The following is a 27,382-nucleotide window of genomic DNA, read 5'->3' on the forward strand; positions in this document are numbered from 1 at the left end:
CTAGTCTATAATAGAGGGAAACTGAAATTATGGGTTATTATTCCAGAATTAACGGAGTTGCAGAAGAGACATGTGAGCATTATTTGGTCAATATTCAAGGATAAAAAAAGGTTTCTTTGGTATTGTCATATTTCGATGCAAATGTCAACATATTTTTAAATGTAGGTAGGAACTACAAGTTAAAAAAGGGTCTTGCCTTTTTTCTGTAACAATTTCATCTGTCAATAATGCAGTTTGTCATAAATAAATATCTTACAACTGAAATTATGTTAGTTTGGATTAACTGTTTTTTTTTTTTTTTTACGTCTTTTAGAGTTATTTGTATTACTGCTAGACAGTGTCATTTGCTTAAATGTTTACCCTTCATGACAACAGTAAGAAGGAAGCTAAAACAGCACTCATAAGATAGTCGTATGATAAATTTAGTTGCGATTATAGAACAATTACAGTAGTATCCAGAAAAACATGTTTAGAGATAATAGTAATATAAGGAAGCAAGCTATATCCAAATAAAGTGGGTCAGGTATAGCGCTATGTGGAGAAAAAGAAGAGGGGAAAAAAGTGAAAAAAGTTCCCCCAAAACCACCCGGGGGATTCAATGAGATTACCCCCCAAAAAGATTGAATTAGTTTGGCCAACAGAAGGAAGAAATGCTAGAAACTAATGGCAAATAACAAGCTTGTGACAATTCATCAGGCAACTTCACAGAGGGGAGGGCTTTGGTGGAATGCCTGAGACGGGACCTTTCCCCTGTGCTATGTTATTCTAACAAACAATGTCAATGAGATGGCATCCTACCTCTCACCAATTTGCATGGTTGTCAGAGGACTGAAAGCCAGTTTAAAGGTACATCCTTTATGTGCCGGAGAAAGGATTAGGGCCATCCCCACAAAGAGGCTTTGATTTTCTTGCAAATATGTATAAGAAGTTTGGCTGAGAAAAGTGAGTTTTCAAAGCTGCAACTTTTCCAAAGCATTTTGTGTGTGTGTGTGTGTGTGTGTGTGTGTCTGTGTGTGTTCAAAAAAGAAACTTAAGTGAGGAAAGTTCACCCCCTTGAATGAGAGTAGGTATAAATATAATATTACTCAATTTTTAGATCAAAATGCTGTTGTTAACTTTAAATTGCAGGAGAATAGTTATGAAGTGATCATTTAAATTAAAATTTGACTTAAGACGGTACGACCCAGAAATTATTTTGAATTTCAAGAGGAATTTCCAAAGTTGTGTTTAAAGTGTGATTCATCCTATAATACTTTCCAGCCTTCTCCTATTCTTTTTCTTTCATTTTTTGTGTTCTGTTGTTTCAGGGTCTCTGACTGAAAGCTCCTCACCACTCAGTTCAATGATCGACACATTGATCCCACATAAACACAAGGAGCACGCCTGTGTGCATGCCATATGCACTTAGTGATGAGGTTAGAGTGCAACCCTCATTAGCATGTATAAACTCCCCGTGTCAAGAGGTCGCCTTTGACCCTAACACACAAACTCTTGCTTAAAACATGGCTGACACAGAGTGTATCCAAGTGGGGCCATGTTTGCTTCAACATGATTCTACATAATATCCAGTAAAGCCTGATAATCAATTGGTGGGTTCAGTTTTTGCTTTTCACTTGAAATCAAGATTGATTTCATAATAAATAAATAATTATAAAGGAATAAGTTACCAAATCTCTAAAAGTTAAACACATATATACCCAAACTGCCAGCTATGTTGCAAGAGTATACAAACATTTCTAATGGTACCTTGGAATGATAAATTAATTAAATGATAAGTAAATTGTGAAACAGAAATGTATGAAGTGACTGCATCAGTATATAGATGGAAGCTGTGTTGCAGCAAAATGGATTTGTGTGACCACTTATGGATGCAGCGACACTTGCTTACAGCAGACTTACAGATATCCCTCACTGTCCAAGGGCTGCTTCACAACTTTAAGTCACTTAATCGATTGATGGCTACATGGCATCAATATTTCCAACAACTCCAGTTGATATTATAGGGTTTATACACAAAAAAAAAATCACACTGCTTCATGCTTAAAAAAGATCACCGGAGAGGCGATGTCCCTTCGGTGGCAGTCCAGCACAATGTGTTCCAGTTCACTTTCATCATGTTGTACCAGCTGAACATGGTGTAGCTTTCAGCCCTGCCCTGTGGGAAACCAGCCTGTCTTTTCTCTCGCTGTGTGTTTGTGTGTGTGTGTGTGTGTGTGTGTGTGTGTGTGTGTGTGTGTGTGCGTGAGAGAGAGAGATGATGTCGAGCTATGTTGTCCCAAGCTTTCAGCAGCACAAACTCCCTGTCCTAGGGCCTCCAGCGTGGATTGGCCACAGAGACTCCGTGTGGCATGCTCGGTGAATGCTACCCTGATTCTCTACCAGAACGCCACCAATGCAACCCCTAAAGCATGTCTGTTGGACAACGCTGGTCTGCCAAGAGGGGGCCACTCTCTATATTTCTTGTTCTACTTCTCCTTCCTTTCATTTCTTGTCCTTTTCACTCATTCTTTCTCTTTTTCGGCCTGAAAGCAATGTGATGTGTCTAAAACCCCCCATTTTCTTTCACTGAAAAATTCTCCTTCCTCCTACAGTCTCCCTCTTTCCTTCTTTCCTCCCTTCCTTTCTTTATTTTCTGACAGAGATGCACAGTAGAGCTAGGTACACTGTATAATTACACATATACGTATAATATAAATATGGCACATGGCCTCAAACACATATACACTATGTCCCTTACCCTCCAGTGGTTTATGAGCCACATTGCTCACATGGGAACCTTCCTCTTTCGGAAGATCTTGTGAAAATGTTTTCCACTATGCATGTTTATAGTTCAAAACATGCAACTTGATCATATCTTCCAATAATGTTAATTGTTCTGTTTATATCACATATGACAGTCAGCATTGACACTACAGCTGTCTGGGTACAGCAGTAGTCAACCAGTAAATTGCTCCCCTATAATTGTTTGATTACAGTATACTGCCTGGGACACTGGATAATGTAATCATACTTCATTGAGGTTTTACACATTTATTTGTATTTTTTTTCCCTTTCCATCTTTACCCCTGAGTTCATGTCGAAACAGCTGTCTGGCATATAATATGGTCCTCAATGACTTGTGTCAACAGGTTTACGAAAATAACAATGTTCTCATTGTTTAGATAGGCCGCTGCTCCAGACGGTCTGAATCTTGAGTTGTTGACGTTCGTGAATACTTTATGATATTAATTCTCTCCCAAAAGGTGACTTAACATGACCTAATAACAAGTGCTCTTATTTTTGTAAATATATGTGACAAATTCTAACGTTAAACTTGATCCCGCTGTTCATGCAAGTTTTGTCTAGCACAATAAATCAGACCACTAAATAATATAAATGGAAACAAGAATAATACACGTGAGAGTCAGCATTCAGTCAGTGTTCAGCATCACACATAAAGGGTGTAATCTAATTAGATGTTTTTTTTTTTTTTAAATCAAGTATCAGTCCTTGGCTACAGAGAGGGGATTTAAATCACACTGTGAGTCAGACAGTCATTTTTTTGGCATGGCTGCTTTTCAAACCCCTTATAGAGACCTATGTTTGCTTCATGTTAAACTCTGCAGTCAGGCAGCCTTAAAACGAGTCTAGCCACAGTACACATTACATATTGTATTTACTTTTTGGCATTTTTAAATTTCTACAGAGACCTTAAGCAGCTGTGGACATTCTGCCAGTTCAACAATTAATACTTGGAGCCCAAATGTTACCAAGCCCAGGGGACTCAAATCTAAACAAACTCCAGGTTTCAATTTTCAAGCAATCTTAGAAAAGAGGATGTGAAAGTTTGAATTAAATATCTCCTTTCAGATGTCTGGTTTGTTTACATTTTGTTTCCTCATGTATTCCTTTGGGGAAGCTTGGAAATGGTAATAATGTCAAGATGTGCTATGTCTTTATGTCTCAGGCAAGGAGGAACTTGCCTCCAAATGTCCATGTAAAACCAACACTACGCTGCGGGTGTTTGTAGGAAAAGCCTAATCAGTTCTGAAGCTGATATGTAGGTGAAATAAATGAGACTTCAAACACAGTAAAGTAGTCCTTGAGGGATGAAAACAAGGCACAAAAGGAGACGCACTCTGCGTGACATACACAAGGTTTCATCTGTGAGGAACACCAGAGAGCTGTGGCCTGTTTAACGTAAACTCAGAGGGTTGGATTTGTTTGATGTCAAATCTAGTAAATAATTAGCTGATTCCGAGCAATGTGGAGTTCTTCATAAACGTAAGCTCAAGGCCACACTAACATAAAACATATAAACCCCTATGGCAATGGATGGGAGTCAAGAATGTGCTAGGAAAAATACAAGATGTAGAGAGGTTCCTAAATGTTTCTTTTATTTTTAAATTCCCATTCATAGTAGTTTATTCATATTCATGTCATTTGAGTAAATTACATTTTCTGCAGTGTCGTGTGTGTTTCTTTGTGTATAAACTACAACCTTTCAATTTTGAGAAATAAATGATATTGGCAAGGGACAGCTGCTTTGCTCAGTTTCCTTCAAAAAAGTGTATATCCTTGTTTGACAAAAACAAAATACCTCTTTTTTTATTTTTATTTATGACCAATAGAACTTAACTTAGAATATTTGTTTAGACTAGTATGAAAGAATCCAACTGCAGCTTTAAAAAATTTCTCCCGTGGGAGCTACATTACTCTGTCAATTTTTGTTTTCAAAATATACCCATAAAATCTGACCTTATGACCCCTTTTTGAGCTGTAAGTGTTCATCACTGTTACTTTAAAACTTTGTCTTCCATGATAACTGAGGAATGACTGGACATAGTTCTAGCATAAAAAAACTGGACAATAGTACGAGTTCCATGATTGCAACGATAGCATTCATAGCTGTTTGCTAAAGCTAGTCTAGTCCCTGCCTTCACGAACACCAGTGAAATCAGTCCTCAGAAATGTCTGTACTAACCAAACATTATCTGTTGGTGATTATCTTGCAACACTGCTGAGGTTGTGTGATCCAGTGCACAGAAGTGGCCCAGGGGAACCCTCCCTTTTCTCGAGAATCAATGTTTACAATCATTTAAGGGCGTCCGTGGAAGGCATACAGGAGACACTGGTGAATGTTTGTCTCCGTTTTGAGGATTGTGGTTAAGCTGAAGCTCATCTGGCAACCTTATGGGCTGTTCATCCACTCTACAGCTCCTGTTGTTCCTCCCTCTCCCACTATCAAACTTTTTCTTGTGCCTGACTTTTCCTTTGTCCTTCACTGTAATCTCCTGATTATTTAATCATTTTCTTTCTCTTATATATTCTAACATTGCTTTGTTTCTGCGTCCATCTTTCTTCTCCTCATTCTGCGCTCTCCACTCGTCCTCTCTGTTTTTGGGAAGCCACTCATCGTATCAGCTGTCTCTAGTCATACATGTCATCCGCTGGTATGTGCTGATGGCTGAGTTTTAGTAGGCCTTTCATGTGTGCATCATGTGTAGCAATGGCTGGAACGGGATGTAGCTGGAGTAAATCAATTTGTCATATGAGTAAAATCTGCTGAGTGCATAGGTTCATGAGCAGGTTTTGTGGCTCATCTTCTGTCCTCTCTCCCATCACTGTTTCAGTTTGCTCTAAATGCCCCCAGAGATCCACTGCATTGTATGTTGTGTATTTAGAGAAAGCTGGAATATAAACATTGGTAGTATCTTTCTTTAAAACTGGTCCTGTACTGCTTTTAATCAAGGCCAACACATTACCTGAGCCACTTGTTGAGTTAAGCTCAATGTCAGACTGATGTAATGGTCTGACTCAGCAGGGATGTCACTTCCAGAAGAAGTACATAAGTGGAGGGATATTAAGTCATTCATTCTAAATTGATACATTTCCCATTTGAAAAAAAAGTGACACCAACTCGTGCGGAATGACTGCTGGCATCACTGCACTGTATGCAATAAGCAGAGAGTGCTGTGAAGATGGGGATCTGAAATGAGTGTTGCAGAGAGCCAGGCTTCCTGAAGTTATATAAAATGAACACAGCCTCGTCCTTTGAAATTTGTTAAATTTAGGTGAGTTTATTATACACTACCAGTGCAATTACACGTGAATGCAAGCAAACAGCACAAGCAGTGGAAGATAGAGAAGGAAACAGAAGTAGAAACACTCTGACAATGGGAGAATACATTGGAAATTAAGGGTGCTGTGGTTTGGGTAGCGTGGAGGCATTTACATCTGTTTTCAACTTCACTGAACTGGGAGTTAGTCTCAGCTCATACAAATATGTTTTTACAGTAAGTTATCATTTTTAGCAAAAGTTTTTCTTATTTAGCCATAACAAAAACTTCAGGTATTGGTTGATCAAAATAATTTCTCTCGCCTAAATGTAACCCTAAACTTAACTCTTGCTGCTCCACAGCTTTAGGTTTAACTGCGTTCAAGTAATTGTTTTGTAAGCTGCTTCTGTCACAAACAGGTGAACTGTAGGGCAGTCCCTATAAATTCACTAATTTGTATCATCTATCACAAAAGCTGCAGTCAAATAATCAGTTTATAAGTGAATTGACACAAGTTCCCTTCTTAAATATCTTATTCGTAAATTTTTAAAGAACAATGCACAATAAATGTTCAGCTGAGTAGTAGTATCCTCATTTACCGATTGTTTAATGTTGCATCAAACAAGTAACATATTTGGCTACTGCTCATTATGTGTGTTGGATAGACTACAGTTCAGATGCGCTTAAAGCATCTCATAGACAGCAATCTATGGACTACATGTTTTTTTTTTTTTTTCTGCCATTCGATTACCTTTCTGGAGTCATTGATTTTCAAAGCTTGGGTAGTTTTAAAATCTGTTCTCTTCTGTTGTGTTCAGGTACTTGTCAGTAGGTAGGAAAAATGGATACAATAATCTAAAAGCCAGTGATAGTTGGATTGTCTTATTCACCTGCTGATTTGGATTTGACTTGGAAAAAATCTGAGGGATGAATGCTTTTCAAAGGAAACAGACTGTCTGTGTGTATGTCACGTTAAATCACAAATCCATTATAACCAGTTGTTCTTAAGTCTTTTCTAGAAATTAAGGTCCCATGCCAGAACAAGTGAACGCCACATTGGTAATTTTGTCAGCTGGAGGAGTGAAAGAAAGCCCTTTGATTAAGTTTACCTTTGAAGTGTTGCAGAGAGAAAAAAAAAAGCCGGAATGCTAATTATTGTGACATAAGCACTGTTTGATCTCAGGACTTGGTTAACACAGCTACCACCAGCAAAAGTTAATACAGCAACACTAACTGACTAACACACACACGTGCACACACAAACAAGAGAAACACAGCTGAGAAGGAAATGGTATCCTGGGGTTTTTAGCTGGACAAGTGTGTTTATTTTTTCTCCCATGTTGCACCAGGGCGAAGCTGCTTAACACATGGCCGGGGTTCCTGTGGTGGCTCTGTATACTGTATGTGTGTGTGTAATTGTTTGCATCCATGTGTATGGATATATGGTTGGTAGTAATATTATTATTACTGTTAATGTGTGGGCAAAATCCGAGTGATTGTTTACAGCCAGTCAAAGGCCTTGCAATGTATCTTTCATTGTGAAGTTATCAATACCTGAATACTTAAGGGAAAAAAAAGTATCTATTCTTTTTCTGTTTTTACTAAAACAGTGCATTTGGTAAAGCCTATAGTACATGTGGCTATACACTATACCACATGTATATAGCCACATGTGCTATATACATCTGCTATCACTACTGGTGAAGTAGAGAGAGCAGAGATTGAGCTTGGGGCATGAGTGTTGGATAAACGTTTGGTTTTCCCCGCTGCCTCTGCCTCTGTGTGGATTATGAAGGGCAGATATACAGCTCTTCAGAGTGTGCCAATTAACAGCCACAGCAGCGGCCGCCACACAGGAGGGCCCCTCATAAAGACTCACCCTATGGTGTAAGCCCTGCCACTTCCAAGTGCTTTATCCGGGGCCGAGCCCATACACACAGCTGTTAAACTGGCAGGTTTTTGAGCAGCCCCAGCATCGCCGACAGGCCCAGGAGTTCATAAAGATTTTCTCAGCAAGTGTTTTCCCAAGGAAAGAGAGAGAGAGAGAGAGAGAGATGAGAGGAGGGCACCGGAGAGAGGGAGAGAGAGAGAGAGAGAGAGAAAGAGAGATAGGGAGGGTGAGCAAGGAAGCCGGGCAATCAAGGTGCAGACCTTGCTCAGAGACAAGATAGAGCTACCACGCTTCCTGCCTTCATCCCTCTCTCTGTCCCTCTGTCTATCCATCTCTCTTTCCAATGCACTCTTCCCCCTCTTTTTTTTTTATTCATGTGAAGAACCAGTGATTGCGATGGTGGGCAAGCCAACAACAGGCGGGGGGTAGCCTGCTGAGGACTTGGAAGTTGGGATAACTCCAATCGTCCAAGCCACTGCCACCCCTGCCTGCCACATACCAACTGCTGGCATTTGAACAGCTTTGATACATATTTTAAAGGCTGCAGTGCATCAGAACTGTACTAATCTTAGTTAAAAGGCGAGGCACCATATACCGTTTTTTTTCCTGCATGGAGGCCCAGCGGCTCACGCTGCAAATTGCTGGGATGGAAGGACACACAAGCTGTGCATTGATCGACCGGCTTATGAAATTTTAAAAATGGGCAAATATATAGCCGTTGGCCAATGTATACAGATTAAGCTATAAGTCGTACGCCAGAAGTCTTACTTTGTCAGTGAACGCACTGTATACAAATGCAGATTATCGCTTCACTATTGCTCTCTCTCTATTTCTCTGTCTCTCTACACACACACACACACACACACACACATATTATTATTATATATACATATTTTTATTTTTATTTTTAACAAGATGCAAAGAGTGATCTAAGAAACAACTTTTTCATTCAATTTTATTGAACCATATTTGATGATGATTTTGTTGCCAGTCATTGCCAAAGAACCACGGCCTTTGTTTCATGATGCATAAAAGAGCCCAGTGTTCAATGCTGTTGTGACACTGGAGAGACGTGGACCGCAAGCTAACTGAATGGCATGCTAGATTTTGTTTGACCAAGCCGTGTGACTTTGTGTGCGTTGTGTGTGCATGGCAGCAAACATAGTGCATATGCATGTCCACAGTATGCATGTTTGTGAGCGAATACAGTGTTTGCGTGTGCATGTGTGCATGTGTGCACTGGAAGCCTAGGGTCCACTGCCATTGTTCCTGCTGACTGAAGCAGAGATAAAGCAGAAGAAACTGAGCTGACCACATGCTAGACAGTATTGGCCACAGATGTGCCCAGACAGATCACAGGGAAAACGTGATGGCATTTCCTCAAGATGTGGATGTGTATTTTTAAACTTTGATGTGAACATGTTTTGCCATGAAAAAATGCTTTGTTCGTATGATTCACATGGTCTTAATAACAGAGCTCATACATATTTTATGCCTATCCAGAACTTTTTTTGTCTCAGTAATACTGTATGTTGATCTCAGGACATTTAGTAGTATGCAGAATAGGCTTCCTGGTGAAGAAAAACGGTGCACGTGGTTGAACATGAGTTTGATGACAGGAATAACATGCATGGCATGTCAGTGGCTGAGACAGTTGGTATCATGGCTACAACAGCACAATAAGATACCCATCATTTTGAGGTCATGTATGGCCACAGGTCCTTTGTGAAAGCTCCTCTTTGAATACATTTGCCATATAGTTAAAATATATGATGTGATTTAATAAAATGTGATCAAACTAATGCTAACATCTAATGGCTGTCATACACATGCAACAGCTTAAGGATGTGTAGATGGATATTTTTGTCAGTAGCCAACCAACACTTTCTGTTCTCTAATAACCTATAGGTTCCATGTTGATTTGAATCAATGTTGTCTTCACTGACTGCCATTATTTTTAAATGCTTTAAATTTGACCCATACTGTTGTGATTTACTTCCTGCTGCTTATATTTCATTTTGCGGTTCTAACATTTAGGAATCTATGCAGACTTACCAATAAATGATTTACTAAAAAAATCACCAGCTGAATGCTTAAGGACACAAAAGCTTGTCTTTTCCCCACCTAATTTGCATGCCGTACATTAACACCAGCCCAGTGCCTGTTGAGGTGGATAGCCCTGCAGTTAATATTTGATGTAGCTAGCTTCTGTTGAAACCCCCAGCCTTCTGTGCCTGTCCTGGCTAACATTACATGGGGTGCTGTACATGGGAATGGCAGGCGTGAAGAAAGACCCTCCGGTTCAAGCAGAGGGGAAAGGTATCACTGCAAGGTAGTCTAGCTTTTGACCGGCCTGCTCTGCTTAGTTCAGGTTTGCGTGTGTGTGAAGTGATAGTTCCAACACATTGTGTTCTTGTTCTGCTCTTCTTCTGTTTCAGCTTTGGCAGGTGACCCGGCATAGGATGCACTGGCTGCTGTACTCTAGGTGACAGCTTTTGACAATGTAATTGTCTGCTTTGGGCAAAGGGATGGAGGGTGTAATACATCTTGTGTTTCCTTTCACTAGGAATTATTGATAACTGGCAGTGAGAGGTGGTGTTGGTATCACTAACCTGGTCTTAGCAAGTCTTGATTGATGATGGTAATTTGTGTTTGTGTTAAATTCTGGAGCTCTAGTCCAAATAATCTGGAATGGACTAATTATCATACATCTGTCATAAATATTGATAGACTGGCTTTTCATTAAGCACCTTCCTAACTAATATATGTCATTGGTAATCCAAATGTAATCAGATCGTATGTTTTTCTAATCAAAATATTAATCATACTATAGCAAGGTGCTGTTCTAACTACACAAACCAGAATGAAAATACAGTATACGGAAGACATTAATGGCAAGAGTAAGTTACTGTATAACAGGGTACTGGACAACTCTGACTCGACAATTTACCTATTATATTAAAGATGTCACTTGTTTAAATGTAAAAGTGAATAACAGTTTAATAATTTAAATAATTGTTGAGTTATATTTGGGCTTTAAATAAAATTGATTTATCACATAGCCTTTTATGGTACTTTTTTAACTCTATACGTGTTGAAATAAACATGAAAAGCGAAAAAAATACATCTGCAATTAACTGTTTTGAGGCCTGTGGTTCAATATAATCAGGTCCTTGTAGGCACTCTTTAAGTGCACAGCTGCAGCAAATACACAGTCACACTCAGTAAGTGCACAGCCTTCACTACAGCAAAAAGGGAAAGTAAGGGAGAGGGTAGAGAGGACGAGTTGGACAGAGAGAGAAGAGATTTCACATTAGCAGGGACGAAGATGGTGAGTTGCATTTATATCACCTTCTGCACTGCACATGTGCTGCGAGTGTTCAGAGAGAGAGAGAGAGAGAGAGAGAAGCATCCTTCACTAAATGGAAATTCCTGTGCTTCAGCCACAGCTGCAGTATGACACTTCAGATGGCCGCGCTTCCCTTTGTACAGCCCCTTGGAATTAGCCCAAACCACAATGGCATCACATCTGAAAAGAAGACAGGAAAATCAGACTTTATTATCTGTCACTGTGGAAATATTTGTGCAGGGAGGAAAAAGAGGCACAAGGCCCTTGGCTTCTCTACCATGTCAACTTGCATTTTAATACTGAAAACATATACACACACGACTGTCTTCAAGTAAGTGTCACCTAACCCAGTGTTACGATACCTATGCTTAGGGATGGCTTGGCACAGTTCTGCAATGTAAACACTGGTACACTTCTCATTTTTCTTTTCTTAATGTTCTAATTTTGGAGGCGATAAAAACAATAATTTAGCACAGATTGCAGTCAGTTAAATATGGCATGTTACAATTGTACATTTCTTTTGCTGCAGAGAAATCAGTGCAGCACGATAATGTCAAGCTGAACCGATACTGAGGAAACATTGTTCAGCTAGCGCTGGGAAACAAACTCCCTGCTAACGAAGAGAAGTACAATCGCACAGAATAAAGCTTTCCATCAAATTGTGTTTGGGGAGGGGATTCACTTCAAAGAGATCTCAAAAACAGTGCTGTCTGTCTAATTTATGTTTTCAAGCACATGCCAAATGTAAAAACCCCAATTTTGAGCAGTGTATAATTACAGGGAGAGAATGAATGACTATAAATACCCCCATCATTACTAGTCCCTCCTGAAGAACATGATCCATACTGAAGGATAATTAAGGCAATTTATTTCTGATCCTCTAACAGACTGTACCAGGAATGTGTGCACGCATACTAGTGCTTGTGTGTGTTTATCGTGCATGGGTACGCACTTGTGTGTGTAAGAATTAGAGTGTATGTGTGTATGTGGGTGTATTTCGGGGGGGGGGGGTTCTCCCCTAAATATAGTTCTGTTCTAGTAGATCTGCTATGTATGGATACTTCAGGAGAACTCAAGACAGACCAGCTTTAATTGGTTTGTGGAGTCATTAATGGAACAGAAGCATAACTTGAGTACAAGTGTGTGTGTGTGTGTGTGTGTGTGTGTGTGTGTGTGTGTGTGTGTGTGTGTGTCTGAACATGCGCACTTATGTGTGTATATTGGACCCTGTCAATGCCCTTTAAACAACAACAGACACATGGAAAATAACTTTGATCAACAAACATGTAGCAAACAAGAAGATAATAATGAACCTCCATGTTCAGCTGAGGTCTCTTAAAATAGACCATTTCAACTAGGATATATCAAATTTGAGTATAATATTTCTAGATTAGGCCAGCTAATTAGTGCCCCAATATTTGGCACAGCGCTTTGACTCAGATCCAAATAAGCATATTGTCCTCATAGCAGAGAAGTGAAAGATCTTTTCTGTGTTCTTCACTCAGTGTCAGAAAGAATGTTCAGCTGAGACAGAGAAAACTTTACTCGACTGCTCTCCCTGCCTCGCTTTGTTATCTCTTGCTCTCTTTCTTGCCCGATCAAAACATAAGAATGTCGATTTGAGTGGCCAAATGAAAGAAAACCAGGCAAACATGAGCGAGAGACCGTGTTTATTTCTAATATATCCATGAGCCAGACCAGGTTTTTGTGTCAGCAGGGGGCTGCATGGGTTGTTGAGTTGTCGTGGGTTGTTGCTGAACCGGCAGCGAGTCAGTCAGCCAGCCAGTTGTCAGGCAAGTACCAGTTCCTTGTTGCTATTTGTGTTTGAGTGTAGCCGTGCCGAGAGCCTCCCTCCCTCCGTTTTCCCTTTTCTAGTCGAATTTTCCAACCTCTTCCTGCGGCATGAATTTTGTCTTACAGCAGCCTTTCGCTCCTGGAATGAAAAGTCTGTGACCAAGGCGCCCGTGCCTTTCACTGCCATTGTGTTGCTGAAACAAGGAGCAGGAGCAAAGTAGTCAGCTAAACATGGTGTAGCGGGGTTCGACGGTGGCCCCGCTGTGGCTGATGCTGTTGGGCTGCAGTGACTTGTTGTTGCTTGTTGTTGTGTGTTTCCCCCAGCTGGGGCCAGGGTTGGGGCCCGGGACGGCTTTTGTGTCCGTGTTCGACCAGTGCGCTGCTCTCATGAACTAGATAAATGGATTAGAGGGGTGCAGATATGGGTGGGCATCTTTGAGAAAAGACAACGGAGATGTTGAAGGGGAAGCAGGGGATGGAAGAGGAGGGTGAAGGGAGAGGAAGAGGCAAAGGCATTTGTGTTGTTGGCCTACACGGGGTCGAGTCGGTTGTAAGAATAGCCTGCTTCTGCCAAAAAAGACAAGACAGTGATAAACTTTCCTCCCCATGCTGTCACCTCTCTCCCCCTCACTCTCCCTGTTACACGCGCGTGCACACATACACACACACACACACACAAATTGTCACAATGCACAATTCACCGCTAAAATGAATGGATTTCCACAGTGTGACACGTCTCAGTTGCAGGGGGGGAGATGGTACTTGCTCGCAAACAAAAGACTGCGGTATTATAGGGGGGCCACAGCCTGTGACAGAATGCTAAATTGTTTTAGGGTCAACAACTTATTGTCTTTGCATGAGCCACAATTTACATATCTCCCGAGTAGGTTTCAGCACTGGAATGAAAATAGCAGAACCTCTTCTAGCCTTTGAAAGAGTTATAGCGTTTCAAACATTTCTCAAAATAGTTTTGATGAGTTGTTTTCATTCTTTCTTTTTTCTTTCTTTCTTTCTTTCTTTCTTTCTTTAAAAACAGATAAAAGCAACCTAATTTTCTTCTAGTAATGTGTAAACGGATTTATGATATAATGCATGGCAATTATTTTGAATTGTAATTATTATTACCACTGTAACCACTATATGGCAATTACCATAACAGAAGCGTCTGTCTAACAATGGCTACAGTGTTTTAAAAACCAGACAATATAATGTATTTACCTCTGTAATCCCAAAGAGCATTACTCTTTAGCTCTATATTTACATTTAATTCATGTATTTGCTTTCACTATTTTAATTTCGTTGCCTTTATTTTCTTTTCCTCCTCTGCACCGTGGCCCAGGGCACGTGATGAAGAAATGGCTGGAAGTGACAGCCTAATTATCAGCTCCAACTCCGCTCATTACCCATTAGACAATCCACTGTACATCCACTTACTAAATGAATAATTTTGTATATATTATGGAAACACAATATTATGGCCTGCAGCTAACGCCTTTGCGCTAACCTCACGCTGTTCCAGTACAAAAGAAATAAATGGGACAGCGAGAGGTTATTTAATTTTAGCCCCAAAAGCCAGCTCATGAAAGGATGTCATGTGCAAATGGAGCGCGGAGGGAGGGAGGGGAATATGAAATGTACACACCTGCCTTTTTTTTTTTTTTCCGCCGCAATATTAGAATCATTATTACCAAAGCACGTGTTGGAGCATAAGTGAAAATTGACAAAAATCAGTGCGGGCCTCACGTGGCTTTATGATATTCTAATTTGGACCCAGCGATATCTAATGACTGGGACTGGAACCCATTTTATCACCACACATTGCGATATTCTGGACCACGACTGCGACAAAAAAAAAGAAAAGAAAAAAGGTGACTCTTGGGTTAATATTGACACAGACATATTCAGTGTCCTTCTTGGACTATTAAAGTAAAATGATTTTGATTTTCTTTTCCCTCTATTTGAACTGAGAGGAGCCTGTTTGCTTATTATGACGTGTTTATGTTGTTGTGGGTAAGGTGAGGCGTTAATGTGGCTATAAAAGCGGAATGACCCCGCTCCGGTCAACAGAACCTCCAATGACCTTTGTTAATTTTTCAACACAGTTCTCCACTGCGTGACTGTTTAGCGAATGGACGTTCAAGTGACACAGATTTATGCGCATAGACGTCCCCCTCTGCCGCAAAGATGGGATCTGGTCAACGTTTACCAAGCATTTCAAAAAAAAAAAAAAAAAAAAAAAAGGGAGAAGAGAATCACTTCTGCCCTTTTACACGTTGCTGTAACGTTTTAGACTTGTGCAATTATTTGTAATGGCTTACGGTAATTTGGAAGCTGTGCAGTCTTTTCAAGATGTAATAACATTTCAGTTCCAAACAGCAAATTATTTACTGCAGATTACTATGTGAAAATGACAGATGATTTTGGCCCCTAACAAAAAAAAAAACATTTTCTTATAATATTTTATTATAAGAAAACATTCCGATAAATAAAGGGATTTCTACTTTGGCTATTTGTATTCCTCTAGAATTTGTGATGGCATAATACAGTTAAGCGTAATGGGTTTAAATCAGACTATAAAGCATATACTGCATTGTGCGTGATGATACAGTTGTAGCACAAGTATTTTCATGTGATTTATAGCTCTTTGGAAGGTGAAAGCTGTTTCGAGTTTAAGCGATCTATTCCTCGTCCATAGAGGTCGCTGTGATATTGCAAAACAGATGTGCATAAGTCGCTCCACAGGTTTACACCACTCTAATCATTCACCCTCTGGAACAGCTCACTTCGCAGCTCACTGTCATTGACAAAGGTGCCCCAACTCAAACTGAATATTTTTTTTCGGATTACGCTGAAGTTAGTTTAGAACAGACCTTAAAAGAATCGTGTAAGTAATTGTTTTTAACCAGACAATCACGTGATAAAATGGCAGGCCCTAGGTAAAGCTACAAAAATCCCAGTCCCATTTTACAGGAGATCGTTAAAAATGTTCATTTTACTTTTCCCTGTAATATTCGCGGGTACCAAGGCTCCTGTAGATCAAAAGAAGAAGAGACAAATGCAACGCTCCCCTCATCTTCCATCACATCTGATTATTGAACTTCCCGTTATTATGTTTAAACCCCATTAGGCTGTTGTGGTAAATCAATATTTGGGTTTGGTCACCGATTGAGGAGCAAAGAAGTTGCTTTTATAGGCTAATGATCACTATCAGCCTCGGAACAGACACGGACCCCAAAACACTGACCCTGCTTCACAGGACGGACAATGTCAGGCTCCTCCTCCTCCCCCCCGAAAAAAGAAAATATTAATAATTTATCTTCGAATCGACTTCTCTCTCTGACAGATTAGATTTTAACCATTTGATTTTGCTCGGACTGGGCGTTCCCATATTATTACTTAATGACCTTCCCAGCTGCTCCTGTCCATTTTCTGTCACCAGCAACCATCTGGACACTTATTAGCACCTCAATGCATCCACGCTGCTTTCCCCCCAAACTTGAATAAAATTAGGCCTGGTTGCAGACTGCCAGTATATATATATTTTTGTCCCCCCATTCCCACCATTCTTGAAATAAAATTGATAGGCTGATATACTTACGTTTCATTCATTAATACAATAATAACAACAACAACAGTAACAACAACAACAATAATAATAATAATAATAATGAAATCCATGTAGAAATAAAATATAGGCTTAAGATACTCTTGGTCTTCTCTATAATTTCATTTAGTTTATTAGGCAAAATATACGATCTGGACAAATTCCTTCAACGCTTCCTATTTACAAATTTAAATCACTTGGTATTTACATTAAAGAAAGGACACCAAAAACACAAGATAGAGACAAAAATAATAATAATAATAATAATAATAATAATAATAATAAAGTAAAAAGCCTACCAAAATGTCCCAGCCTGCCTGGGCAAAGTGGAGAGAGAGAGAGTAACATTATAGGCGCGATTATAGGCTACACAACAATAGAGGAAGTAATCCATCCATCCACAGGATATTACCAAATTACGCCATTTGTTCTGTACCGACTGAATGCTACGCTGCATTATTATTTCTCGTTGTCCTTTTTAGGGAGTGTAAAGTCTTTTTTCTATTTTCGTTTTTTTCTTTTTTCTTTTTTTCTTTTTTTTCAAGCACGAAAAAAAACAAAAAAAAAAAACTGTCTTGATCAAGCCGAGGAGAGAGCAGTGAGGACCCGTTGCGTGGCGTCTTGTGGACTCCTGGCGCTGGAAGGCAGAGAGGATCTGGATAAAGAATAATACAGAAAAGTAGATAAATACCCCCGCCGTGTTTGGACAACGGGTTTCAATATGCATCTCAAGTGTCTGGCTGAATGGCTGAACAGTTTTGATTTGAAACAGACTGCAGTCCCCCTCTCGAACTCTTCACTCTTCATTTTAACAACAACAATAATAATAATAATAATAATAATAATAATAATAATAATAATAATAATAATAATAATAACATAAAGAATGCATCATAATCATTATGTTATTACTAGAGAATATTTTAGTGTGTAAAAAAGAAAGCCTTCTTTTAGCAATTATCAAGAATTTTAATTCCCTTAAATGCCTGTTAGAGAGGGGGTATTTTGTAATACTTGAAGCAGAGGTAAACTTTTTTTTTTTTTTTTTTTTCCCCCCTTTCGGTAAGAGCGTTCCCCTGGGCTCCGGGGTCTCCCATGGGTCTTTAGGGAAAGCATACAACCCAGACAGAGCCCGTTTTACTCGGTGACTTGATAAGTAGCCACACTCTCCCCAGAGGGGAGGAATTAAAGGGGGTGTGGGATGGGTGTCAAGACCCCTGTCACCCGCAAAGCAAACTGTGTTTTATTTATCTTTGTTTATTTAATTTTGTAGTGTTATTATTGTTGTTGTGTGCAGAAAAAAAAAATGCCAGACATAAACTTTAGGCTTATAGACTGCGATTCGTTAAAACTTAGCTTAGGGTTCCCATCCTCTATAATTATATTTATGTTTTCGTATAACTGCTGGAGTTATAATTTCATCAAGATCCTGGGCCTCTCCTAATGTTCATATTCCTGCTTAATTTTAGTTATTTTAGTCACTGATGTTATAAATATTGCTCGAATAAAAAATAAAGACACACACAAAAAAAACAGTGTAAATCAGTTTATATTTCCAGTAATGCAATAAGGAGTGTGTTATGCAGTAAGCATAGCAATGTATTGATTTAATATAGGGCTGGTAATTTTCTTTTGGCAAGGTGTTTCCAGCAGTCAACAAAAGCAGACAAGTAAAAACGTTGTCTTACCTGTCATGGATGGGTCGAAAGGAAGACTTCAGGGTCTGTGTTGGAGGTGAATCAGACCTTAGACCGTTTTCATGGTCTAAAAAGGAAAGGAGCAAAAACGCTAGTCAGCACTGGCATGCTGGATAAATGATAGAGGCTTTTATTTGTTTATTTATTTTTTGCTCAAATATCTGAACACGCGTAGCTGAAAGTGAAGCCCGAGTTGTTGCGTGTCTAGTTGTGAACATTGCGGGTTTAAGTGTATGGTATATTGAAGTGTAAGTGTGTATGTGGGGGTGCGTGTGCACAATGCCTTGTTATGACAATTGTATATGAAAAATGAACAGGCACGGGTCGCCCCGTTAAAAACAATGCCCGCAGGTTCCGATCAAAATAACATGCTTATCGACGGCATGTGATGTGTGTGCGCGCGCACCACGGCAGAGCGTTATCCTACCTATGTGCTTGGGACTGTGGGTCTCTGGTGGGGCCTTGCTGTCATTGCTGAGCGCTGCTGCAGCTGCTACCGGCGACACCACCACTGATGTCGGCTGCTGCTGCTGCTGCTGCTGCTGCTGCTGCTGCTGCTGCTGGGCCGGCAAGTGATGGTTGTGGTGGTGGTGATGGTGGTGCTGGTTTACTCCCAGAAACGACCTCACATTCAGCAGGGAGTTCTGGCCCAGGAAGGCCCCGTTTGTCCAGTTGTGGAACTTTCCAATCTGGCAAGTGTACAGTCCGTGACTGGGGAGGAAGGCCGGGTGGGTTTGGATCTGGTGGTGGGGGGCTGACGGGTGAGTGGTGGTGGCTGGGCCACAAGGGGACGTGGGTTTCTGCGATGAACTATCGGGACTTGTAGCAGTCTCTGCTAAAGACCATATTTTCGGCTTATTGTTAGACGGGAGAGGGAAGCTCCCGGATCTGTCCGGGGACAAAACTCTTGTGGTGTTGTTGTTGTTGCCGTCCGAGTTCTCCTTACTCCCTGGGTGAACTGAAATTGTGCTCTTGGATTTGTCAAAGGCCTCGTGGGCCTGCAGGGCGAAGGCCCGTCTTTTCTCCAAGCTGTCCAGCTCTCCACCCGCACCGACACCGCCCCTGTGGTCCCTGCTGCCCTCCGTTGACTTATCGTCATCATCCTCGTTGCTTTGATCCCCGTCGTTGTCGTCGATTTTGTCAATGTCTATGCTCTCCAAATCAATCTCCTCCTCGTCTTCGTTTTTCTCCGCTTCATCGCCACTGCCGAACAGGTTGCCGTCCTCCCCGTCCTCTTTGCTCCTGCTTCCCCAGGTCACCTTGTTCTCCTTCTTGAGCCTCCGCCTGGCGTTGGCGAACCAGGTGGAGACCTGCGTCAGCGTCATCTTGGTGATGATGGCCAGCATGATCTTCTCGCCCTTGGTCGGGTACGGGTTCTTCCTGTGCTCATTGAGCCAGGCTTTCAGGGTGCTGGTGCTCTCCCGGGTGGCGTTCTTGGGCCTGGCCGGGTCCCCGTACTGAAACTGGCCGTAGGGGTAGAAGGCCGGAGAGGTGTGGGCTGCGAAGCTGGCAGGGTGGACGCCAGGACTGTCCTTCAGCTCATACTGGGATCCCTTGAAATATGGATAATGTGTTATTACAGTCGGACCGTTATCCACTGAATTGTAAAATACGTGGTTTATTCATTTTTCACAGTGATGTGCAAATACATTTTTCTCAGTATACACACATACACATATATATATATATATATATATACATATTTATATATACACACATATATATATATACATATTTATATATATGTATGTATGTTCATATATGCATGGTACCTCTAATCTCTCTATCTCTCCAGCCTCTGTTTTAAAAAACCCGAGAGTTACAGTAGCACCTGACTCCGAGCTTTCCACAAATAAGCCTCTCAACTTGCAACGTACCACACGCTCGGCCTGCGACACCTGCGCCTGCACAGCTACTCATTGACAGGCAGGGACCTTTTATTAGCAAACATTTTTCATGCACGTCAGTCTAATAAGGGAACACGCAGTGGAAACGGGCAGGGGGAGAAAGTTGGTCTTGTTTTTTTTTTTTTTTTTTGCGAAACACACGGATTTCCAACTGCAGCGTGTACCTGCCAGACTCCCCCCCCCCCCTCACACTCTTCGGGTATGTCAAAGCAGTTTGGAGGCCTAAGTTGAGTTTCCCCGGCACGCCCCGCGCGACTGCTGAATCTAATCCCCCCTCGTCGTCTAAACGTGTCGATCAATGCAGTCGACGCACACGCCTGGATTCCGGATAACGACTCGCGCGTCCGGGGCTTCCGCGCAGCGGTCCCCGCCTATGGGCCCGACGCACACATTAGCCAAACATATTAACACATTGCGAGTTAATAATTACCACCGGGTGCATTTTAGGTCAATAAGTGTCGGACAATTCTTCATCTGGCGCAGGAAGGGAGAAAAAAAAAAATCCACATGGAATTCCGTGACAGAATGATATACTGGGGCGCAGACAACACGAGTAAAATTTATGGCATATTTAAAGCAGAAGGTTTTGTTCTAATGACCCGATAAAAGAAATGATTTGGCCGGCGCACCAGAGTGAGAAGAAACTTTCTCTTTTCATGGTGCACGCTAAAACGCATATCTATTGCACAGGTTTTTTTTTTTTTTTCTTCTTCCCTGAAATGTATTACAACTTTTTAGTCGATCATTTTAGAAGTATGAGATAATAACCGTATGGCTGTCGTGAATTTCATCTTTTGTTCACATGTTTTCCTCTCTGGACTAAAATATTATTTCAGTCCGTATTTTTTTTTTTTTTTTTGGGTTTGTGGTCTCAGGTCAAACTTTTCACATTGCCAACTCAGCCTAACAAGCCACTGAACTGTCAAAGATCGCGTTTAAAAAAAAGGGACTAAATTTTAAAATGAACATTAAAAATCTGTCCCACTACAATGCATTTCCAAGTATTAATTCTTTTGGTTGACTTTGCCAAGTGTAGCCTATTGTGGTTCTTTTCTTAGTAGGACCGTCAAGAATAAATAATCGTCTGTGTAACGCCGAGTCCTTAAACAGAAAAAAGAAAATAAAAAAAAATATCCTTACCATTTGTGAGAAAAGAGCCAAGTCCGCGCTGGTGTACGGTAAGAAAGCGCTGTAGTTGTGTGCGTACGGGCTGGCGTACATGCCCAACACCGACGTGACCGCTGCTGCGGTGGCGGACGGACTTCCCCCGATTTCGGTGCTCCCTCCCCGGGAAGAAGGCGTGAGCACTCCCGGCCTCTCGCTCCCATACACCGCCTGGGAGGCACTTAAGTACTGCGGGTAGCCTAGCTGGGGGAAAGACATCTCCGCCGCCGAATTGTCGCACAGCTGTATCGTCCGACAAAACTGTGCGTCAGAAAAAATGTGTGCGGGAGAAAAAAAGAAAAAAAAAAAAAAAAAGAACCCGGAGGAGTAAAGGGAAAGTGTTTAAGCCAAAGTCACAGCTACTACAGACATACAGTGGTGTGCAGTCAAAACAACGCGCTCTTAAATCTCGGCTTCCTCTCTTTTCTCGCGCAAAGTCCGCTGGATGTGATCTGATCAACAATTGAGCTCCGACTGACGCGCCTGGCCCTGAGGTCTCCAGGCTGATCTCTCAGATACAATTTGAAGTTGATGCTTTGATTGGCATCCCCTACTTCAGCCTGCAAGCTCCTCCTCGTTTGGAGCAATGTGGATAATGTGAATATAGAGGGAGCACATTGGCTGGGGCATCTCTCTCTCTCTCTCTCTCTCCCCCTCTCCCTCGCTCTCTCTCTCACTCTCTCTCTCTCTCTCTCTCTCCCTCTCTCTCTCCCTCCGTGTTTGGACTTATTGTATGTTAAATGTTCAAGCATTAGAGTCCATTCACCGAAGGCTTTGATTGTTGTATGACAACCTGTCTACACGATTTTACAGCTGTCCGACACAGGGGGAAGTAAACCCGTCAGAAGAAGGAACTTACTTTGAATAGATTTAAATTGTAATTAAAGGGGGAAAAAGACTCTCCGCAGAGGAATTATTTGGTATCAAGGCCTGATGGTGCGTTTTTTTTAATTCAGTGACTAATTTACTATAAAAGTCTCTTTCTCCAAGTTGGATTTATTCTTTGTAATTTTCTTCATGTCATTTTTTCAAAAGTTATGTACTTTTTTTTTTTTTAATCGACATAATATCTTAATTGCGTTCATCGGACGATATATTCTAAAATACAGGTTTTAATAAAATTACTACATAAAAAAATAATTTATATTAAATTCTAACATTTCAGCCACATAACTGCGATATAAGTTTAAAAATTAAATGTTAATTTCATGATGCTTTTCTTCCAAAAATTAAAACAGTTAACAAAAACCATGCAAATCTCTCCTCAAAATGTATTAATTATGTAGGTTTTTACTCACTTCTGTTTTGCCTTCGTTTGATTTCTACATAAACGTTTTATCAGCCAAATTCTCCCTCTCCCTCTTTTTTTTACTCACCCTCTTTCCATCTGTGTGTGTGTGTGTGCGTGTGTGTGTGTGTGTGGATTTAAACCAGATTGTTGTTGTCCTTTGTAACAACAGAGCCACTTCACGTTTCCTTGTTTTGAGAGGAGGGGAATGAGGAAAAGCCAGAGACGACTCAAACACCGAGTCTGCAGGTCCCTGTACGCGCCATGAAGTCTTATCCATGTACATTTTGAGCCTCTAATTTAAAGCAAATGACGTGGCAACACTTTTAACACATTAACTCAGGAAAGCTAGGGTGAAGAGTAATAGTTATATTATCATGTATTATTATCCGTCATAGTTCAGAAACCTGTTCACTGTGACTGGGACTTTTGCGTTCTTAAAAGGCACAGAAAATGTCAGTTTCATAATTTTATATTTCCCCCCTCTCTTATAAAATAGACTTTGGAACAAAAACATAATTCCACAAGAGTTGAATTTGGAAAAAAACAAGACAAAAATCATCTTGTTCTGTAGCTTTTGGTCACCTCTTCTTAAAACACTTATCCAGTTTCCAGCTCAGAAAAAAAGAAGTGTCGGTCACTAACCTTTACTTTCCTTAGCTGTCCACTTCTGACACAGCCATTTCGCTCACGAGTGTGTGTGTGTGTGTGTGTGTGTGTGTGTGTGGGGGGGGGGGGGGGTCAGGTTCATGTTTTAACAGTTCTATTTTTATTTGATTTGATTCTTATATCACCCACCTCCCGAGTCATACAGAGGGGGGGGGGGGGGCATTTTCTGTAGATCTAGATTTAATGCCTTAACGGCTGAAGCCCAAGAAGTCAGTAGATTTTGATCTGCACCAGATGGCTGCGAGTGGATATTGCCGAGCGCCGAGGATCTGTTAAAAATATCTGAGGGGCACTGATGGTAATCTGGGTAACACATCAGAAAGGAGGGAGGAATGGCAATTGTGATAACCCGCTAGAAATGTGTGCAGGGGGCTACATATGATGGTTATGGGGGGTTTTGTGGGGTAGGGAGTAAGGGCACTGAAAATGTCTCTAAATAGAAATGAAAGAAACAAGTAGAAAAAAAACCGAAACTAACTTGATGACCAATATTAAAATTAAGGAATGAGACGGTTAATAATAATAGCATAGCACCACCACCACCACCACCACTACTACTACTACTACTACTACTACTACTGCTACTAATAATAATAATAATAGATATTAAAATATATGATTGCTTCTACACCTGCATTTGTGATAGCCTATTCCTTTTTTGTCTGAGAAGAAAACCTTTTTCTTTTTTCTGTTTTGTGAAATAGAAAACTGACCCCTGGTAAACAATGACACGTGTTGAGGGCAATAAACCATCACCGTTAACTGATTTATTGGGTCTTGTTAAACTCTCATTACCACCACAAGTTCCTCGGCTTCAACCTGGACTGTCTGAGAGAGAGAGAGAGAAAGAAAGAGAGAGAGAGTGAGAGAACGGAAAACTTTGTTCTGGATCCATTCGGCGTCCATCCGTTTTGGGGTTTTTTTTAAACTCGTCCACAAAACGTTCACTTCCTAATGCATAGCCTCGCAACAGACGGGCTTTCACCATGTGTATCGGTCGCCGTGTGACGCGCACAAGCCTTCACGCACACACCTGCGCACAAGCCCACGTATACACACCTTCATAACTTAATGATTTTTGAATAATCTCTCCATTTCTTCTTAAAAAAGGAAGGAAAATCCCCAGGCTTCTCATATCAGCGAGTTTTATCATGTAAATCTACAGGAGCCTCTTCATAAGCTGTTTTGCCTTGATGACCACATTCTAATAAGCCACTCAGGTAGTGGATAAGTTCTTCTATTTAAAAGCCACATTTAACATTTCCTGTTAACAATGTCATCTTTACATTTTTATTTTTCTAGATACTTATCTTCTGCAGAATATATATATATATATATATATATATATATATATATATATTAATACATAATATTAACACATGGCTATATGTATATATATATATATATAGCAATGTGTTAATATTGTTTATTTGTTACTTATGTGTGTATTCATATAAAATGGCTTGAAGCTCAACTACATCTACCCAAACTGTCCCCTACTAAATAAAAAAAAAAGGTAAAGGGTGATAAAGCCTCTCTCTCTCTTTCTGTAATGCTAGAAAGGAGAACAGATACAGAAACGTCCTCAGTTACTCTGTTGGTGGATAGAAACTTCAGTCATTACTCATGTCCAAAGTAGAAATAAAGTTGAGTAGCATTCCGACTGTACATTTTATTTAATAAATACTCCAGTTTATCAGTGAACTTCAACACACAGAAACCTCAAGTATTCTGTTCAGTAGAAAAATAATACCCTATCATTAAATATAGACCAGTAAAGTTAACACCATTTTACAAAGGTCTTTATATCGAAACAGATATGGCAGCAGTACTTTGCAAACCACATCCATAAAAATTTTCCAATGTTCTTTTTCCTCAAGAAGATGCAAGCTTGACTGTCATAGTTATGTCAAGAAATAATAATGTCCTCTTTTGTAGCAAATCACAGAAAATGTAAACTTTGTTCCATCTTTATATTTTTTCTAAAAATATATATTTTCTTAACTTTTGATTAATATGTCAGCCACAAAAGTCAGTTTCACAGAATGCCTATTATATTGTAACAAGTATGTTTATGTTCTTTATAAAGTTTTTAAAGCTAAGATGTTTGACGTGGGTCATGGTAATGTAGTCTTGTAATTTAGCCTAATTCAGTTTAATTAAAATCTATATATGCTTGAACTCCTCTAGGAACCAGGCCAACACACAGACCTAAATGACTTCAATAGAAGTCAAAGAGAGTGAACCTGCATTACAATAACATCAGTTATGTTGACAGTTGGCTACCACCGCAGAGGTCAAGGGTGTCTCTGTGAACTAATAACTGTGCTGAAAGATACTCCTTTCCTGCCTCTGGGAGTGCCAAAGTTGAGGAAAGGTTAAGAATCCGCAGAATGTCCCTTTTGTGCTTTTCTCACAGATTATCAAATTAAGTGTTGAAACCAAAACTCCCTTTCCCCCTGAAGAGAGGAGATTAGATGAATATCAATGATATCAATAGACCATCACAACTGTTAGACTTCTTCCCTTTCACATCACGCACAAACATGTATACACACTCACGCATGGTTCCAATGTACTCCCCGAACTGCGTCAGAGCAACTAAACTATTTAGCCGTGAGTTAGAGTCAGAGGACCACTGGTGTTACTGTGAGACATTCGATACACAGACAACTGCACCACACCTATAGGTAAGGAAACTAGGAATTTCCTGGATAATAAAAAAGGGTCTATTCTGGGTCTTCGAAGGTCAAGATGTTATGCACTTGACAGCTAAACACTCGGAGGGGTGGTGCTCCCCAGTTTTGACATGACAAAGAGCTTCTGGGCCAAACTGTTGCCAAATTGAAAAGTTGCTCTGCAGCAGTTAGATGTGCAGTACAGCTGTTAAGGCCTAGACCAAAGTACAGGGTAATAAGTAATTTGACTTCAGCTGACTTGTATTCCCATTTATATTAATCAAATGTCAGAACATCAGTCTGTTTGAGCCTATTGAGGATTATTAAGGTACCGAATCCTTCAAATAGACATGCATTCAAATTCATGTACTTTTCCTTCTTTGATGTGTATGTCTCTACATTGATTGGCTATCAACTTAGTTTATGACGCTCAAAACATACCTGTAATTTTGCGGATTAAACCATTTCATATCTCTTAATTTTTGTATATATTTCAAAGGAAAGAATATCACATATATTACCTAAAATTAAATTTGCTTATTCAAGCTGGGCTTTGAGATTACACTGTGCATTGCATAATGTTAGAAGAGATTCATTAAAGTCCTTAAAGTTAGAAGTGATTGCAACTAAAGTAACAGGACATTCCAAATGACTGCCTTACAGTTTTTGGTCAGATAAACATTGCATTTTTGCTGTTGTCTTGTTCCATCTTTTCAATATTTGTTATACAAATGGGCAACCCTGTCTTCTAGAAATTATTAATGTACTAGTAATTTGTTTGGCCAATTATGTTTTTACAGGAAACTTTGGTTAACAGTAGAAAAACACTGTGATTTTGGTTAAATGTTTATAGTAAACAAATCACTTAGTATCAACATTTTGGGAACTTGGCAGATATGTTTATGACAAACTTGTCCTCATTATGTTGATAGAAAGCGTAATCTGGGAGGCATTGCATTTCACTCAAAACATATTTGCCAATGCAAATTAGTAGTATATAAATTTTATTTCTGAAGGGACACAGAGGGATTGAAATAGGTCCATGTTGATGCATTCAAGGTAATTCACACTCAGCAGAGTACAACATCGTCCTGTGCTGTTCTCGCTACTGCGGCAAGAACACTACTACCACCACTGTTGCTGAAGGTATAATAAATATATAAAAACAAGACCAGACACTAAGCACAGAAGGTGTTGCCTCATCGTGATTAAGTCTTATCATGATTAAGTAGCTCATTCAAATAAGTAGTGCTCGCTACCACACTGAAGTGTCAGGCAAACACAGTACTTCATTATTGTTGAT

General features: G+C 40.2%; 1 protein-coding gene across 1 annotated transcript; it reads right to left on the minus strand.

Annotated features, from left to right (window-relative positions):
* Positions 1-16,799: 16,799 nt before the first annotated feature.
* On the minus strand, positions 16,800-21,922 carry irx1a (iroquois homeobox 1a). The gene is made up of 4 exons (XM_040116795.1): positions 21,421-21,922; positions 18,801-19,926; positions 18,365-18,440; positions 16,800-17,331 (listed from the first exon to the last, which is right to left on the minus strand). Exons 1-4 carry the CDS (start codon positions 21,661-21,663, stop codon positions 17,256-17,258), a joined length of 1,521 nt encoding a protein of 506 aa, XP_039972729.1. The 5' UTR covers positions 21,664-21,922; the 3' UTR covers positions 16,800-17,255.
* Between the last annotated feature and the right edge of the window lie 5,460 nt (positions 21,923-27,382).

The sequence above is a fragment of the Xiphias gladius genome, chromosome 22, assembly GCF_016859285.1.
Source record: "Xiphias gladius isolate SHS-SW01 ecotype Sanya breed wild chromosome 22, ASM1685928v1, whole genome shotgun sequence".
NCBI classification, from domain to species: domain Eukaryota; kingdom Metazoa; phylum Chordata; class Actinopteri; order Istiophoriformes; family Xiphiidae; genus Xiphias; species Xiphias gladius.

Coding starts and splice junctions, on each gene's coding strand:
- irx1a (XM_040116795.1), bottom strand. CDS start 21,663: ATGTCTTTCCCCCAGCTAGGCTACCCGCAGTACTTAAGTGCCTCCCAG. Junction 19,927..21,420: donor TGGCTCTTTTCTCACAAATG/GTAAGGATATTT, acceptor CCATATTTCAAG/GGATCCCAGTATGAGCTGAA. Junction 18,441..18,800: donor CCACAGTCCCAAGCACATAG/GTAGGATAACGC, acceptor TTTCCTTTTTAG/ACCATGAAAACGGTCTAAGG.